The sequence below is a fragment of the Patella vulgata genome, chromosome 6 (assembly GCF_932274485.2).
Source record: "Patella vulgata chromosome 6, xgPatVulg1.2, whole genome shotgun sequence".
In the NCBI taxonomy this organism is placed as follows: domain Eukaryota; kingdom Metazoa; phylum Mollusca; class Gastropoda; family Patellidae; genus Patella; species Patella vulgata.
Window position 1 is genome coordinate 65,295,275 of NC_065884.2, and position 19,061 is coordinate 65,314,335.

Genomic DNA, 19,061 nt, shown 5'->3' on the forward strand with positions numbered 1-19,061 from the left:
GTAGGGAATCAAAACGCCACTTGACTCAATGATAGACCTCATGGTTTCATGCGCACACGTAAAACCACTAGCCCACCCAACTCCCCTAATGTCACTAGGAATCTTTAACCCTGATTTCGTCGGTAAATGCTAAATACACCCAATCGGAGAATCAAACCCAAAATTGATTGAATTGACAGGTGCCATCAATATGTGACTTATTTGAGATGTTAATCATAGTAGAAATTTCCACAAAAGATCTTATTTCTGCTCCGTCAGTCCATTCTATGAAAAAGAAACCCTCCCCAAAAACCAAAGGATCAAAGTAGAATCGTATCATGAGGTTATGACGGGTAAATTGACCAATCGGTACAGAGGCATTTCGATCAATTTTTAACTCCGTCAGTCATGACCGGCATATATAGCCAAGATGGAACCCATGAACTGGAGCCCAGTCAGAGTGTAATTCGGCACTCGCTATAGCATATACTTTTCTAAAGGAGAACTATGTTGGTTAAAAGATTTGTCGGTCTGATAATTGCATGACTTGTAATATATCACGGACAAGGTTCGCCATTTAAGTTCCTGATCATAATTTGAGGAATCCATTGCACACAACAATATTTTGAAAGTTGTATCTCTAAACGGCATGTATTCATTATTTTTAATTTTCACGTTTTAGCGTCACACGGGGAAAAACTAAGAATTGTAATTATTACATTGACTTTGATGGGTCTTATGTAGTGTACGTAGGCCTTGGATGCATGTACATGTAGGCCTATAATAGAGAGAGAGAGAGAGAAATGGGGTTTAACGTCCACTCGACACAAACTAGGTCATTTCGGGACTAACATATGGTTTAATTTTATTTCAATAATTCGCTTGCGCGTAGGGGTCTTTAGCAGTGGGAGGAAACCGGAAGGCCTATAATAAGCATAAGTTATATACCGGTATGTCATGTTAATGTTGCAATGTGAAAAGCCTATAAACACTGATATTAAAATGTGAACTGATGAACTGATATGTGAAAGAATAATGGAGGTGATATGTGAAAGGTATGATTTGTATATCACAGGTATTTACAACAAACAAACAAACATTTAAAAACATGGGGAGTATTAAAAATATTCTATATACAAATTAAATACATTTTATATTATAACATAGTCTTTTTATACAAGAAAACTACATGAGATTAAAGGGACAATAACACTCTTGCTGGCTTGAAAGCTCCAGAAAATAAATAATATCTCTATCTAAGTACTAGATGTTTAAGTGTCCTACCTGTTGTGTAAATTATCCATTACATCCTATTTTACTTGTCCAGAGGGTTCGAAAATATTTTTAAATTGAAGTTTCATTTGAAAAGGTTTACGTTAGACGTTTCAAACCATTATGTTGAATTTTTCAAAATTTTTAAATAAGGTGTGTTAAGATGAAATTTGTATCATCAATTAATTGAAATATTCTAAAATAGTACAATTTGTTGACCAGAATAAAGATTGGGACATATTATTCAGTTACAACAAGAGTGGTATTGAGCTTTTAATACGGGACAGTCGACAAAATTATAACACTTGCGTCCAAACGAATAATCCATGTATACAATAGATCTCGAAACACCCATTAACCTCCCCCTTCGCGTCTACAGAGTAAGAAAATGATGACACAGTCGCAAAATTTAAACACTTGCATCTAAACGAATAATCCATTTATTACTCTCAAAACAATCACCCACCTGCCCCTCCGCGCCAAAAGAACAGATTAAGAAAATGTCAACATATTTTCGTTCATGATTCAGCATTTAATTTATCATTTTGTCGTTCAACATTCTGCAGATTATTCGTTTGGACGCAAGTGTTGAAAGGTTGAGAACGTCCCTAAAGACTCAAAAATATGGTGCTCAGAATGGCCTAGAATATTTGGACTTTCTCCTTTTAGCTAACTGACAATTTCCTTTACAGATTCTCAAATATATCTGTTATTTTACCCAGAATTAGAAATTTGTATAACTGACCATTGGAACTGAATTTATTTCTCTGTGGCAAAAATAAAATTCATATTGGTGTGAGCTTAATTTAATGAGAATATTTGTAGGAATTGCAATCTGATTAAAATACAGATCTATATTTCGTTTCATTTTTTTATACTTTCGATAGCCTCTACGACATGAAGATCAGACCAGTTGTAGTGTGAGGTTGCATCAGGGGTCATACAAGCTACTTTTGACCCTATGAGGTCAAACATTTGATTAAACAATCAGCTTTGATGTTTCTAGTGGGTTACCCACAGTTCCGTGCACCTCACACCAAAAACTAACCATAACAGATCCTTTCATTGGCTAATCTCTCACTTCATCAAGAATGTGGGTTGTATAACAACTCTTCCAGATCCTTGTGTAGTAAAGACAAGTAAAACGAAATTTTGAACTAAAAAACAAAACGAAAAAGGATCTGTGTTTAAATCAGATGGTAGGAATTGTGACCAAATGGTTATGCGTCAAGTTCTTGTGTATTACAGTAAGATACTTCATCCGTGTATTCCAGTCGACTCAATTGTAAATGGGTACCAGTAGGACAGGCTTCATTGGGGACTCGTTCTAAACTATAAATATCAGAAGCAAAAGGAGGTAATCAAGCTTTACCTGTATTCTAGAGACCAGGGTCCGGTTCCTAGAAAATTCTAAAAGTAAGCACAAAGTCATGCTTCACTTTTTCTTACGTAAGAAACTTATAAAAATACAGTCCCTAGAAAATTCTCAAGACCATTCTTACGAAAGCACAAGTCAAGTATAAGTCTAAGCACATTGTGACTGGTAAAGTTTACCATAAACTGAGACTATGATGCTCTATAACGTCAGACACAGTTCCGGGTTTTTTTTTTACTTATATTATGTACAAAATAGTGCCAAATCTTTCGTCAGATACAAACTCCAATTTTGTTCTTTTATTTTATGTTTTTTTTAGTTACATATTTTCCCTTCTGTGAAATACATGTAGACATAAGGCATATAAAATAATTTTAAAAAATTTGTTTATCCCATTTTGCAAACAAATTTTTAAGATACTGTTATACTGAGAAGCAATGAAAATGCACAACGCCAGTTGACTCAATGACACACCTTATGATACAACACACACACGCTAACCATTCGGCCATCCAACCACCTGTGTTTGAGAGAACACGTGCTAACAAGATTAACAATTCTCCATTTATAAAAGTGCTGTGTTTTGATTGCGTTTCAGTACATTTTTAGGGTTAGCAAGCTTCAATTTACATGCAATGAATGCCCCCTCAAAAAAAAAGTATTTCACTAAAAATTAAAAGTACTGATTTAACACACAAATTCTATAATCTGACTAAACTAAAACACAGATCTTGTTTCGTTTTATTATGGTTCAAAATTTCATTTTACTTGTCTTTACTACACTGGGATCTGGAAGAATTGTTACATGTTAGGGATTAGCCAATGAAATGGCCTGTTAGGCAAGTTTTTGGCATGGGGTGCACAGAACTGTGGGTAAACCACTAGAAACATCAACGCTGATTGGTTAATCAAATGTCTGATGTCATAGGGTCAAAAGCTGCTTGCATGATCTCTGATGCAACCTTCAAGTACAACCAATCAGATCTTCATGTAGTAGAGGCCACCAAAAGTAAATAAAAAAAAAACGGAACAAAATATATAGATAGAACTCAATGACCATTGAATACCGCTCGGGTTATTCAATGGTTCAAGAGAGTGTATCCCTGCGCAAGTATTCCACGAGCGATAGCGAGCGGTATTCAATGGTCATTGCGTTCTGTTTTTATTTACACGCAAATCTTAAAATACACTGTACTATCTAGATTATCATAAAAAATCATCACCACTAACTTTAAAATTCATCATAGGTTCCGCCCTTTTTTCTTTCTTTTTTAGAAAAATTGTGGTTGCCTAGTTGTGACGTCATTACAGTTTGACGTAGTTCTGTAAGTGACGTCATTATGGACAAAAGTAGTACGTTTTCAAGCCATTGAATACAACTATAGGTTATTCAATGGCCATTGAATACAACTATAGGTTATTCAATGGCTGTATTCAATGGCCGTATTCAATGATATTTGCTTGTATTTGCATGTAGTTATAGAATAAAGACCTGTATTTTAATCAGATTGATTTATAAATTATTTTTCACTTGGGTTTTTGACACATATATGTAATTAAACCTAACGATGATTTTGCGAACACTTTGGATCAAAAGTTTGAATGCTTTTTAACATCAGGTTAAGAACACATCACAGAATAGAAGGGTTAAAGACAATAAAAAAAAAAGTTGCAAATAAATAACTAATTGTTTTCGGCGGTTTCATTTAGGTTTTGACACATTTTAGACCTAATGATCATTTTACGAACACTAAGGGTCGAAATCCTGAATGCTTTTTGGCTTCAGGGTTAAACTTAACATCCTAGAATAGATGTTGGTTGATTTAGTTAATAAATTATTTTTTACGAATAAATAACTTAAAAAGCTCATTTCGAATAAATAACAGAAACTTTCATAATCCATCTATGTTGAACGGGTGCTCAATATTCGTCTGGGTTTAAAACAAGAATAAAATTTACATAACGCAACATTGTTGGTGTACCCATTTACATAATGTAATGTTGTTGTTGTCGTACCCATTTACATAATGTAATGTTGTTGTTGTTGTTGTACACAATTACATAATGTAACGTTGTTGTTGTACACATTTACATAATGTAACGTTGTTGTTGTACACAATTACATAATGTAACGTTGTTGTTGTACACGCATGAATTATTACACGAAACAAAGACAAGAGTCTACAAAAACAATTCTTGCTAATGCTAGGTTCCCACTATCATGATTCACGCTACGATTGAAATCGTGGTTTTAATCATGGAGTAATCGTGGTGATCCTATCAAGTCTAATCATATATTGAGGTCATTCGTAGTAATCGTGTTGATCATATCAAAACGTATCCGAACGTATCTGCAGGTACCAGATCGTGGACTCAATAGGGACAATCCTATCGACTTTTGTAATGCATCGCATGACAGTGGGATCCTAGCGTAAAGGAACATAAACAATAACAAGAATCTACACCGATATTTTACATTGTGTTATAAAAAGGATTGGCACCAAGTCTTGCTAATGGATGGCTAGCACCGTGCTGAACTCGTCTCACCGATCGCGACTCTCCACTCGCTGTAAAGTTCACATTACGAGAAGTAAAAGTAGGAGCTGTGTCGCTCACAGATTTTGTCCGTAAGGCCTGTCGAAGGGCCACATCTGAAGAGTTTGGTCGCGTTCTTTGCGTAAAACCGGGATCAACAGGAACCAGTTTGTTCCTCATTTGAACATATTCCGGAGATAAATGACTATCTTCTTCAGATTCGTCGATAACTTCATCTAATAAAGTATGTCGTTCAACAATCTCCGGCTGCTTCACAGGGTCAGGTTTCTGTAAAGGAGTCGATTTGTTATCCTCGGAGACTTGGCTAGTATCTTTCGGAGCCTCGAAGCGATACAGTAGATGCTTAACAACAGAATGATCGTGGTCTTGCGGCGTACATCTGGTGCTGCTGTGGCCTGTTTCTGTTATAGGAGTTACAGGACTTGTAACTGAAGTGTGCATGTCATGGGCAGTTTCACTATTTAGATCTAGATTAAGTATAGATCGATCCGTTAGTTCCGTCACAGAACTGGATTCTATCGTAAATTTTGATTTTTGTGGAGATCCTGTTTTTGCTGAAGAGGTTTGAACTGTTTCATTTGAACACGTTGTTGATTTCTGCTGATTTTTATATTTTTTACCGTCACTGTCAATTATCACAATCTTTTTCTCATGTTTTTTCTCTGGTTTTGTTTTCCGTTCGAAATCTCGCACCACGTTAAAAACAGCACTTGAGGTGTCGTTAGTGTCCATCTCGTCTTCCGAAGTTCTATGGCTCAGCATGGAGCCCATGTCGTGAATGTAATTCATCACTTCTTCGTTGTACGGACATTTTTCCTTTTTTAATCGGATTGGATGATGAGCAACACTTACATGAGATTCACAAATTTTTGCATCGTTTGTGACCTTTTGACCCACATTGTCTTTTTGCTGCGTAACTGGAATGTGTGAAGTAGTACTTGCAGTAACGGATGTGATATCTTTACACTCGGTACTACCTATATCAGATTCATTACTGTCTGATGTTACCATGGTTTCAAATTCTACAATACAAAAAGAAATGAAATAAAATGGGATTTAACATCCTACTGCTCTGCTTCTATACAGCGTGCTATGAGGGAAATTTTGCCCGGGCAGCAGCACTATGGCCTACTCTTATATCGAATTCAAACTGCCAAGGGATCTTAAACGTGCACGGCAATTTATACACGGGGCCTCGGTTTCTTGCCCATCCGAACGACTCGACAGCCGTCGTTGTCGGGCCCTCTGTCCTGCATCACTAATATTACCTGGGCAACGACACTATGGCTTATACTCTTATATCGAATTCCAACTGCCAAGGGATCTTAAACGTGCACGCCAATGTATACACGGGGCCTCGGTTTCTTGCCCATCTGAACGACTTGACAGCTCTGTCTTGCACCACTAATTTTGCCCGGGGCAGCGACACTATGGCTTATACTCTTATATCGAATTCCAACTGCCAAGGGATCTTTTACGTGCATGCCAAAGTATACTAGGGACAGTTTACAAAGCATTCTTAGACTTACATGGAAGTTAACTCAGGGCCAGGTTAGCTCTGACATAATACATGTTTTAGGGGGGGAGGCTATCCGAAATTTTTTATTCTGGAATGTTAAAGCTATTGAATTGAAAATAGTACAAGTAGTTAGGAAATGTAATAAACAAGGGAAAACTAGCATTAAAAAAAAGTTGTTGCCACGGTAACACATTTTTTGAGAAAAAATTATGAAAAACAAAGGTACACTATCACTGTAAAACTGGTAGCGTTTATAATGGGGGTTATAGCGCTAAAAACTAGGTATATAGTTTGATTTCAAAACATCGTTTGATAATTGATAATAATCGTTTGAAAATTACAAAAATAGTTTAATTAGTACTATGGCTTAATTTAATGGTACACCGTTTAATTTCTCCGAGAGGGGTTTAGAAATGGCCAACCGTTCACTTATCTAGTGCATTTATTTATTAGACAAGTAGTTCAATTTCCCAAGATGCGCATAGAAATAAGACCTGCTTAATTTTTCTACAGTGTTGAATTATTAGATGAATCGTTTATTTTCCCGCGAGCCGTCTATCCGATCGGTTCATTTTGATTACAATTATTTGCATATGAAGTGTGAATAATAATGGTGAATATTAAAAAAAGGCACCTTGCCGTGGTCCTAGTATTATTATCCATTATCATTGTCCATTCAAAATAGTAATTCCGCCATTGACAAATATATCAAAAAATCGGTAAATCACGTCCCAGGTATATACATTTGGAAATCAGTATATCACATCCCAGGTAATGTATCTTCTTTAAATCACAAATGAATTAATTAAGTTTTCCACCTGTACACGTTTACAGAATATAATTCTAATATCTAACACAGAATCAGACAGAAAGCAACTTGAATTATTATTAATATTTCAAAAGTTATCAAAATATTTCTCCAAAGACAAAATATTGTGGTGAAGCAAATGTTTTAAACACCATTTTCCAAGAAACTATAAAAATTATAGAGAAAAACTCTCTGTCTGGTTTTGGGGTTATCATTAAAGAATATGCAGTCCGAAATGAGACATTTATCTTTATTAGTGCCAGAGATATGGTGTACCTACATTTTTCATACTTTTTCCCCCCAAAAAATGTTACCCTGGCAACAACATTTTTTTCTTTGTTTTTAATGTTAGTTTTCCCTTGTTTATTACATTTCCTAACTACTTGTGCCATCTTCAATTCACTAGCTTTAGAATTTCAGAAAGCATTTTTTGGGTAGCCTCACCCCTTAAGCTGTGTAATTATTATTAACAATGTATGTTTTTATCTACCTTTTTTGTGTTTTTGAACGATGCCACTCTTTAACGGAACAACTTCACTTCCATATTTATACACTTTTATATCTTCCACATCTGCATCTGTAGATTCATCTGTTGTCACGCCGGTGATGACAACTTCAGGCGTATCGCATTCTGGACTAGAAACAGGTTTAGTACCTTCTAATATCACAAGGGGTCGGGGAGTAGGGCACGTGTCAGAATTATCATCATAATCAGCAGAAGGCAGCGATTGTCCGGACGGAATTGATGGTGATACTATCGGAGAACAAGTTTTCCTTCTCTCTGCTCTCTTTGCCTTTGCTTTTTCAGTGGCCTCTTTTAAACTTGATGATCTTTGAATCGGTTTGACAAATTCTTCGAGATCAGGAGGAATAGATCTGAAAGCAGGAAATATGAGAATGTCAATAACTCTATAATCGTTGAGTGACATTTAGAGATTGAGTACAATAAAAAAAACACAACACAATTTATATGGAAAACAATCACTGGTTTATACACATACATTTGTATAGCACAACGTTTTGACAAGTATTCTCTTATAGTTATCAAGTAAAATTATACAACACCTTAAAAATGATAAAAGAATACTTGTCAGAATGTTGTGCTACACATGCAATAAAGAAATGAATGACAGGGTTTAGCTTTGGCGATTGGATTGTTAAAACGGTAAAAACCAGGAATACTTAAAGGTAAAAAAAAATAAAAAATAAAAAAAAATAATCCAAACTCTTAAGTGTGCATATAACTAAAGTTTCGTGTAGCACCTGTCTTTATAGCCAATAAAATGAAATGGGTTTTAATGTCATACTGTTCTGCTACGAATGGGCTAATGAGAGAGAGAAAGGGGGATTAACGTCCACTCCACACAAACTGGGGGGTTGGATGGCTGAATGGTTAGCACGTGCGCGCTATATCATAAGTTTCCCCCCATTGCTAAAGACCCCTACGCGCAAGCGAATTATTGAAATAAAATTAAACCATGTTAGTCCCAAAATGACCTAGTTTCTCTCTCTCTCTCTCTCTCAACCCCATTTTTTCTCTTTCTCTCTCTCTCTCTCTCTCTCTCTCTAAACGTAACCGAACATCTGCAAGCTGCAAGTACCAGATCGTGGACTCAATAGAGACAATCCTATCATGACTCATCTCACGACAGTAGGAAACATTAATAACAATATTCAGGTGTAATTAAAGTTTCTTACCTGGCTTTACTCTCTATTTCTAACATGGTCTTTCTGACAATACCCTCGGGTAGTGGTATCTGTTCAATCTCATACAAAGACACAGGGCATTGACGTTTCGACGGTCGTTCAGTCTCGCTATCCATAGACATCAACTCTGAACAACTGTGTGAACACTTCATTCCTAGAGTCCCCCTCTCGTTAACTTTGGCATGAAGTTCGGTTAATTCGACACTGGGTGATATAGAAAGTTCTTCCTTAACCATTTTAGTTTTAGGATTATTCATCGGGTCATTGTCGAATGCGTTATCAGTTGAGGGTGAAGCCATCAGACTGTCCTTTAAATTTGTGTTAACGAGACCCGCTCGGATTTGTTGAACTTTTCCTGAATTCCAAGGTATAGCCTCTTTCATATAATAATCTTTAATTCCAGTATCGTACATTGTCGAGGCTTTTGTCGAAGGCATGTCCATGTTCATTTCTTCGTTGGTCAGAAGCTGATTTTCTAGACCTGTTTCCAGGTTTTTGGAGTTGGTGTTAAGATCTGGCGGTGGGAGATAGTTGAAATCAGAGGCAATAATAAGATTAGGGGCCACAGCAGATTGGTCAACGGACGGAGAATTTTCACCGTCTGAAAGATTGGATTTAATCCACGAAAAGTCATCCTTAAAAGCACTTGGTCCTGAAGGCACGGAGGAACTCATCAGTAGAGTTGATCTTGATTCCCGACCGAGTATATTGATGCCTTCGTCGTCCTCACTGTATTCTGACGAAGTATCATAAGGCAAGTCGGCACCAGCTACCTCTCCACTGACGAGGTTTGAATGTCGTATATTGAAGTGATAACTCCCCGTTTTGGTGACGTTCTCGTTTAAGGGAGTAGGAGAGTGCATGTCTGGTAGGGACTCTTCCATAGAATCGGCACTTCGTGATCCTGTTTCTAGATCTGGTTCGATAGGAATACTGACACCTGTAAAAGATAATTCTTAAATAATTAGAATATGGTACCTATCACAGATATTGTCAGGCAAAATTTCAGACTTTTGTCACGCGGGGGTTGGATGGGCGAATGGTTAATGCATGTTCGTTGGACCAGAAGGTCAGTCATTGAATCAAGTGGTGTGGTTTCAATTCCCCGCTTGTACATGACAAGGAATAGGGTTGCCTGTCCAACCTCATGGGTTTTCTCCGGGTCCGTTTCCTCCCACTGCGCGTAGGGGTCTTTAGCAGTGGGAGGAAACCGGAGGACCCGGAGAAAACCCACGAGGTTGGACAGGTGACCCTACTCCTTGTCACATACAACCGGGGATTCGAAACCACGCCAGTCGAGTCAATGATAGACCTTATGATAAAGCGCGTGCACGCTAACCATTCAGCCATCCAAGCCCCCGAGTTGAGTATAGGCTTGTCATGTTAATAAATATCTAAATAATAATTTATGTAACATTTGAAGTCAAAATAAAACCCCACAATAGGCAAATTTAGCTCTTACATTAATGCATCTTTAACTTGGTTTGGTGTGGAGCAATGAACTTACCTATGGGAAACTGTGCTATATATTCAGACTCTTGTAACGATATATTGGGCTTACGTAGGGGTAGTTCAGAGGGCTCAATCCCCACATAAGCCCCGTTCTCTAAAAAATCCTGTTCATCTTCGGTGTCCTCGGATTGACTTCTTGATTGATTAGCTCTCATTGACATATGATGAAATATTTGTCTTTGGTTACTGTAATACACAACACAATTTTTATTTCACACATTTTATCATTATTCATCTACATTAAAGTTACACTATGGGAGATAAGATAAAGAGATGGCAGTTTTCGCTATAATAGTTAAAAACTAGATAGTGTAAAGGTAATTTGCTGAAAATTTCAGTCAAATTGATCCACTATGAGCGGAGAAAGAAGCGGGTGAAATTTTTGCATAGTCTTGGTCATCATTACTGAAATCATTAATATAAACAGCATAGTCTCGATTATCCACTTTTATTGATTTAATTATCAATAGCCGTTAGCGGCATATAGGAATCTAATCCAGCCAACATCGAAGGCTAGCCTTGACATCGAGAGTTTATTATGGTCTGGATAAGTTAATTAATGTCTAATTGATAATTTAGATAACATTTCAGGCCTAAAGAAAGACTTGTAATAAGCAGATTTTTCTCTTGCATAATGCATGTTTAAAGTTACAATTTCATATTTTCTAAGACAGTCAAAACATAATTAGTTCTATGTCTTTTGCTCAATAGGTTGTCAACTCACTATTATACGATCATAGGTTATCTTTCTCACACTTAAAAATCTTCACACCGGAAATAATAACACAATTACCTCCTAATTACCTCCCTTGTTTCTTATTCCCCACCATGGTATAGCTATCTTCAAACGTTTGAATTTGAAGTTGAAAATGATATTTTTGCCAATTTCTCAACTGGCAATAGTGAATTATAGGATTAATAGGATTATTCTTTAACGAGGTAGGACTGTTTATAGATACCATCTATTTTAGGGCTTTATTTTAATACATTTTAAAAATATAACTTAAAAATATGAAATTGTAACTTTAAGAATCTTGTTGTGGATCATATATATATTTCCTAGTTTGGGTGGTTACAACGTTGGCTCGCTAGCCTGGAGGTCGCGTGTGCAAGCTCAAACTACATTTGTGTAAGTCGGTGTGTAACTTGTAAAAGTACAATAAACACGTGTTGACATCTGTGGTCCACGCTAAAAATGGATATATCAATATTGGTCTTTCATAGTCCTTCAAGCACAAATTATGGCATTGTATGCAAATTTCTATGAATTGTATTCATTTTATATAAAGTCGCACAGTTGTTCGCCCCCTAATGTTATGTTATTTTTACAAAACAAACCCAAAAGATGTTATCTCTCCTTCATACTTACCTAGCTTTTAAAATTCCCTCATATGTCTTTAGTTGTTCCCTAAATCCTTCGTTAGGATTAACACAATTTCTTCTTTCTTGAACGTATTTATACGCCTCCTCGAACGACCATTTATTATCTTTCATCAAAAACGCCATCGTCTGATATAGAAAGAGAAAGAGAGAAATGGGATTTTACTTCCACTTAACACAAATTAGGTCGTTTCGGGACTAACATATGGTTCAATTTTATTTCAATAATTTACTTGCATGTATTGTCTTTAACAGTGGGATAGGCGACCCTACAACCGGGGAGTAAAAAAACGCCACTTGACTCAATGACAGACCTTGTGATTCAATAATTCGCTTGCACGTGGGGGTCTTAAGCAATGGGAGGAAACTGGAGGAACCAGAGAAAACCCACGAGGTTGGACAGGCAATCCTACTCTTTGTCATGTACAAGCGGGGAATCGAAACAATTTTATTCCAGTAATTCTGTTGTGCGTAAGAATCTAGAAGAGTTGAAGTAGTACTTACTGTAGCCGAAGACCGACTTATACCCATTTTACAATGAATCAAAACTTTAGAATTTTCTTTCCTGAAACGATACAAGACACAAATTTTAGCTAAAACAAAAAAAACCTGAACAGGGATTAACCAATCGTAGCAATCTAGTGAGCCAGCAAAAAAATACAAGTTTCTGGGTAAATTATTTAGACATTTATTCACATGATCAACACATAATCAACTCTTTAGATTATCAGATGGCTTGGATATTAAGAAGATTAGACAATCTACGCCATATCTGAAACTCTGTGTTATATATTCTGGTAATGTATGACATCACTCATAGACTGCCGATAAAGGCCTGACAGTCGAGACTTTGTTTTTATCATGGCAAAAGTGCTTGACAATTGAGAAAATGAACATTAGGAAGAATTTTCGTAAGTTAAAGATACATTATGGGAGATTCGGTAACGAGTTGGCAGTGCTCGCTATAATAGTTAAAAACTAGATAATGTAAAGGCAATTTGGTGAAAATTTCATTCAAATTGATCCACTATGAACCGAGAACTAAGCGACTGAAATTCCCATAAGCCTCGGTCATCATTACTAAAGTCAGTAAGATAAACAGCATAGTCTCGATTATCCATTTAATCGTTTAATTGAGAAGGAAAGATATGCAGTAAATCGACTTACAATCCACTAAAGATCGCAGGCTAGCGCTGCCATCCAGAGTTGATTATGGCCTGGATAGGTTAATTAATGTCTAATTAATAATTTGAATAACATTTCAGGCCTAAAGAAAGACCTGAAATAGGCAGATTTAGCTCTTGCATAATGTATGTTTAAGGATGGGCAATCTTTTTGAGACAATTTATGGTTATTTCCTGCAAAAACTTCAAACATTCATAACTTTGTTCAGAATAGAGAGAAATGGGGTTTAATGTCCCCTCGACGCAAAATAGGTCATTTCGGACGAATATATGGTTCAATTTTATTTCAATAATTCACTTGTATGTTGGGGGTTTTAGCAGTGGGAGGAAACTGTTGAACCCGAAAAGTTACGTACAAGGAGCGGTCATTTTGTCCGGAAGTTTCGGTCAGATGTTTACGAAATCCGAACTCAACTGACAATATGGTATAACTGTGATATATTTGAACGTTTTTTTAAACGGATAATAATTGTGAACTCTAGAGGGACCACAAGCTAAAAACACGATTTTTCATACAATCAGGGGCCATAATTCAGGAAGTTACAATCTGAACTGCGCGAATATCAAAAGGAACCAAGATCTTTGGGTTATAAAAATGAAAATTGTGACCTCTGGAGTGCAATCAGAGGCCATAATCCATGAAGTTATGGTCCGATACATGTCGATATGTTATATTTCAAGTTTCGTCAAAATAGGATAAAAATTGTGACCTGTAGAGTGTTCACAAACAAATTGTAGACAAATGGACGGGGTGACGACATAAGAAGTCCACATGAAAATGTAGGCTTATACAAAGCCAATAACTGTATATCTTACCTGGCTTTATCTATAAAATCGTAAGTTTTATCCCAGTGTCTTAATAAATCTGATTCAGGTACATCAGGTAGTCGAATATTTTTATATTTAAACATTCCTTGAAAAAAATTATCTATCTCTAACGTCACATTTAATATAAAACCAATTCTGAAATAAAACAAAACTTTTGTATAAAACCTTTTTTTAAAACCCATTGACTTAACTAAAATATAAAATTAGCCATTATGCATGTCAGACAAGAACTGTCATTAATCAGCCTTCTGTAAGTATTTCTCGTCCAATCAACATGTGTGTAAGTAATTCTCTTTCAATTTCATCCAATCAAACTGTCTGTAATATTTCTCTTATAATCTCATCCAATCAAAATGTAAGTATTTCTATTCATGTGCCCATTGCTATTCTAATAATAAAATTGGGCCAATGTCATTGTGTCCAATGTACATATTATGTTATGTGCAATAACCTGGTGATCGATGCCCATGTAATGACGTGAAACGGTCATCACAAAAATGATAAAAAGGGGCCATGTCATCACCTCTAATGTACAGATTATGTCTATGCGGAATGAACTGCTGACCAGTGGCCAGGTAATGACTTGAAAAGGTCAGTAAAAAAATGATAAAAAGACAATTACCCTATTTCTTGAAGTTCAGCAGCATTTGCAGCATTCCATTCGGATCCTAAATACACAAGATCTGTTATCTTGGAGGCACCATCCATTTGACCAAGAATTCTCATAACTTCAGCATCAAAAAATTCTTTATAAGGCTTGAGATCCATTTCAAGTTTGGCAGCAGTTGCATTTCTTAACTGAAAGTTAAAGGTAGGGCATAAATTGAATCTTTCTAAACTATATTATTTTGTATCTATCTACAGCACAACATGCTGCCAAATGATATAAACATCTTTATTTTATGATCAGTAGTGGAATACCACGTTCTATAAGTGAAATAAAAGTGTTATTCCACTGGCTAGCAGTAGTCCATGTTGTTTTTACCTAAAAGGATTGTAAAATCATAAAACAAATAGAACATTTGTCGTTTTGTCGTGAATAACATATTTTATTTCATCTCTAAGCAAGAAAACGGTTATATTTTCATTCATGCTACGCATTCGTGAAAATATAAAATATGTTATTCACGATAAAACGACAAATATCCTCTATTTCTTCTTGCCAGACCGTCCATCCTGCACCATTGACAAGGGGGAAACCCATGCTGGAAAATCCAGAAGATCTTTCTGGGCCAACACCGGAAATGAATGCTGGACCTTTTGGTTAGCGAGCCAGCACCATAGTCAAGAGATATTTACTTACCGATACACAGGTAGCCTCGTCTAAATCAACGGACATCATTATCTGACATAACGTCTTTGTTATATTCTTTTTAATATTACAGATCTCCTCACTGAAATATACATAAATATAATACTTAAATATACAGGCAGTTTATTCAAGAAGCGTCTTAAAATAGATGGTATCTATAAACCTACCTTGTTAAAAAATAATCCTATTAATCCTATAATTCACTATTGCCAGTTGAGAGATTGGCAAAATTATCATTTTCCTCTTCAAATTCAAACGTTTGAAAATAGCTACTCCATGGTGAAGAGTAGAAAACAAAGGAGGTAATTGGGAGGTAATTGTGTTATTATTTCCGGTGTAAATGAGTTTTAAGTGTGAGAATGACACCTATGATCGTATAATAGTGAGTTGACAACCTATTGAGCAAAAGACATAGAAATAATTATGTTTTGACTTTCTTAGAAAATATGAAATTGTAACTTTAAGTCTATGAACAAAGGTACAGGATATTCAAGCCTTTAAACAGGCATTATGCAAGAGCTAAATCTGCCTATTGTAGGTCTTTTTTTAGGCCTGAAATGTTTAACTATTAATTAGACATTAATTAACTTATCCAAACCATAATCAACTCGCGATGCCATCGCTAGCCAGCGATATTTACTGGATTTGAATCCAATCTGCTGCTCAACGTTCATTGATGATTAAATCCAAAAATGGATAATTGAGACTATGTTTTTTTATTGTACCGACTTTAGTGATGATGATCGAGGCTAGGCCTAAAATTCAATAGCTAATATCTCGATTCAGAGTGGAGCAATTTGACTGAAATTCTAAACATATTCCCTTTTCATTATCTAGTTTTAAACTAGTTGGACACAGATCACTAAAGATTTCCCATTGACTCCAATGTTAATTCTCGTATCTTAGACCGGCTCTAACTTTTTCCCAAATTTTCGTTGGGTAGAACGCTTTCTACCACAGATGGAGCAACATGTGGCAACCACTTGCCCAAAAGCACGTATGAGGTTCTTCATGAAAAACTTGAGATACACAAGCTGGAAGTAGAGACAAGTAAACATGCAATTTCAGGCCCTACATTTCTACGTAACCAACCTCTCAACTCTTGTATCCTTCCGCATCAAAATTATGAATATTCACCAAAACCTGGCAGAAAATGTATTTTCAAACCCTTTTCCTCAATTCTACACCAAAAAGTCAACAAAAATCGCCATGCAAAAGGGGGAAAAAGGAAAAGGGAGAGGAAGACTAAAAATAGCTTTGGCCCTTGTTTCGTGGGTGACGGCGTAGGAATATTTGGTGATCTGTGTCCTATATAGGGGTGAAACTTCAGGGATCACCAAAAGGCCTTTTTTATTTCCTTCCCATGTGTTCTGGCAACATGCCGGTGAAAGAAAATCAAAATCAAAGAATAACTGTAAAAATGATGGCCCTTTAAGTACACATGCTGCTTTATGTACACTGGTGCATCTCAGGTCCATAGGCCTTTTGTGCTAAAATTTAAAAATCTTTCTTATTAAAGGCAGTATCTGAGTTCTGTGAAAAAATTAGACAAGTAACAAAGAAACTACATACAAAACACTCATAATTTGGAATTTTTTTCAAAAATATAATTTTTTACTGCCATGTGATGAAAAATGTACAAAATTTACATGTAGCATCTCTCAAAATACCAATAATTTTCCACTTTTTTAAATATCCGGACGGACAAGAAATATATTTTTAGAATCTGTGGACAATATGCAAACAGAAAAAATGCAAACCAGTTGCAATGATTGTAATATTAGAGATCTATACTGAAACATGTATGCCTACCCCCTGAACATGCCACTGATTGAATTAATCTAATCTATGGTTGCAGAACTTACATTACCAAAGGAATCTGTCTAACAGCTATGTTTTACCATCCCTGGCTAACATATGCACATATAAACTAAAATAGGTGCAATAAATATGAATTATGGTTAAAAATAGGCCTTGATGAATGAAAAAAATGCCATATTTGGTCTATGATCACCCCTCTCTAACAGAAGGGTCACAGAATACACAATTTTCACAAATTTGGGAATATTTCAATGTTTCCAACATCTCAAACCTCAGAGGCATGTTACAAATTTGTATTGCAATCCTTGTGCTGAAGCAAGATGTCTGGAACTTTACATTAATTTCCTGAAAAAATGAAGTCAAAAAAGTAGTCATGACAGACTTGACAACATAAAAAGAGGCCTGAAAAGGAGAAAAATTAACATTTTATTGTTTTATAGGCAACATAAATGCAGCAAACACCACAAATGCTGGATTTTGATAAGAAAATATTGAACATTAAACTGACATTTACACATCTACACCAGTTTTATATCTGGGTCTGGTCTCATTGGCCTGAAATGCCTCAGGGTTCTACGTTTGACTCTGAACAAATAAGGGTTAGAAATCCTTGAAATGCACAAAAAAAATATTTTTGGGTGAAAAATAACATTCTTAGCTGTAATTCAACCACAAATTCCAATTAAGATCATTTACATGTCAACACAGGTGCATTTAAATCCCTCAAAACACATTAATAGAAAAGGGTGGGGTGGGGCATTTATTGCCTCTCTAAACAGAATGATGGAGTAAAAAATGTCTAGAAAGGCTGGGATATTGCTTCCTACATGAAGGAAATGCAAGAATTTAATGTTTCAAAGAAGAAAAAAATGCTTATTCTGGGTAAAATAGTGGCAAAATTGAGCCAACCCCTGTTTTGAACATTTTGTACAAACCCATCTGCTGTACATTATTAACTCAGTGTTACCAATTTTCAATTTTCTGTAGGAAAGCTGGAGCTATTTCTAAACCTGACAAACATGTAGATCCCATCTTAGTTATATTAGCAAAGAAAATATGGGCATTTTTAGACATTTTGACTCATTTTAGTAGTCATGAAAATATTAATTTCTACATCCAAATGGGGGGAATCTCAAGATTTTTTGTGAATATTCCTGATTTTTAGACAAAATTTGGTGAAATTTCAATACTGTTCATTTTATCTGTGCTTTCTGAGACTGAATAAGCCAACATTGGGCATTAGAATATTTTACTTACTGTTAAAAATTCAATAAAAATTGAAAATTGAGAAATTTGCAGTAAAATCACAATTTTTCTTCAAAACTTTGATTTTTTTTTTTTAATTAACTTTTTTTAGTTTTTCTGTAGCCAAACTATTTTATTCATATTTTCTGAGAATTTAATCTTCATATTTTCAAAACTAAGGCATATCAGTGACAGCCTTATCACACACAGACAGGACACAGATCACTAAAGATTTCCCATTGACTCCAATGTTAATTCTCGTATCTTAGACCGGCTCTAACTTTTTCCCAAATTTTCGTTGGGTAGAACGCTTTCTACCACAGATGGAGCAACATGTGGCAACCACTTGCCCAAAAGCACGTATGAGGTTCTTCATGAAAAACTTGAGATACACAAGCTGGAAGTAGAGACAAGTAAACATGCAATTTCAGGCCCTACATTTCTACGTAACCAACCTCTCAACTCTTGTATCCTTCCGCATCAAAATTATGAATATTCACCAAAACCTGGCAGAAAATGTATTTTCAAACCCTTTTCCTCAATTCTACACCAAAAAGTCAACA

General features: G+C 35.8%; 1 protein-coding gene across 4 annotated transcripts in view; it reads right to left on the reverse strand.

Annotated features, from left to right (window-relative positions):
- Positions 1 to 3,658: 3,658 nt before the first annotated feature.
- Positions 3,659 to 19,061, reverse strand: part of LOC126823323 (uncharacterized) — a 65,032-nt gene continuing 49,629 nt past the window's right edge. For all 4 annotated transcript variants that reach the window (XM_050552088.2, XM_050552086.2, XM_050552087.2 and 1 more), the window contains 9 exons: positions 15,424 to 15,514; positions 14,743 to 14,918; positions 14,109 to 14,255; positions 12,613 to 12,673; positions 12,098 to 12,237; positions 10,724 to 10,914; positions 9,208 to 10,156; positions 8,000 to 8,385; positions 3,659 to 6,204 (listed from right to left, as the gene is read on the reverse strand). In XM_050552088.2, coding sequence (XP_050408045.1) covers positions 5,099 to 6,204; positions 8,000 to 8,385; positions 9,208 to 10,156; positions 10,724 to 10,914; positions 12,098 to 12,237; positions 12,613 to 12,673; positions 14,109 to 14,255; positions 14,743 to 14,918; positions 15,424 to 15,514 — 3,247 coding nt within the window. In that variant the 3' untranslated portion in view covers positions 3,659 to 5,098. The remainder of the gene's footprint in view (positions 6,205 to 7,999; positions 8,386 to 9,207; positions 10,157 to 10,723; positions 10,915 to 12,097; positions 12,238 to 12,612; positions 12,674 to 14,108; positions 14,256 to 14,742; positions 14,919 to 15,423; positions 15,515 to 19,061) is intronic.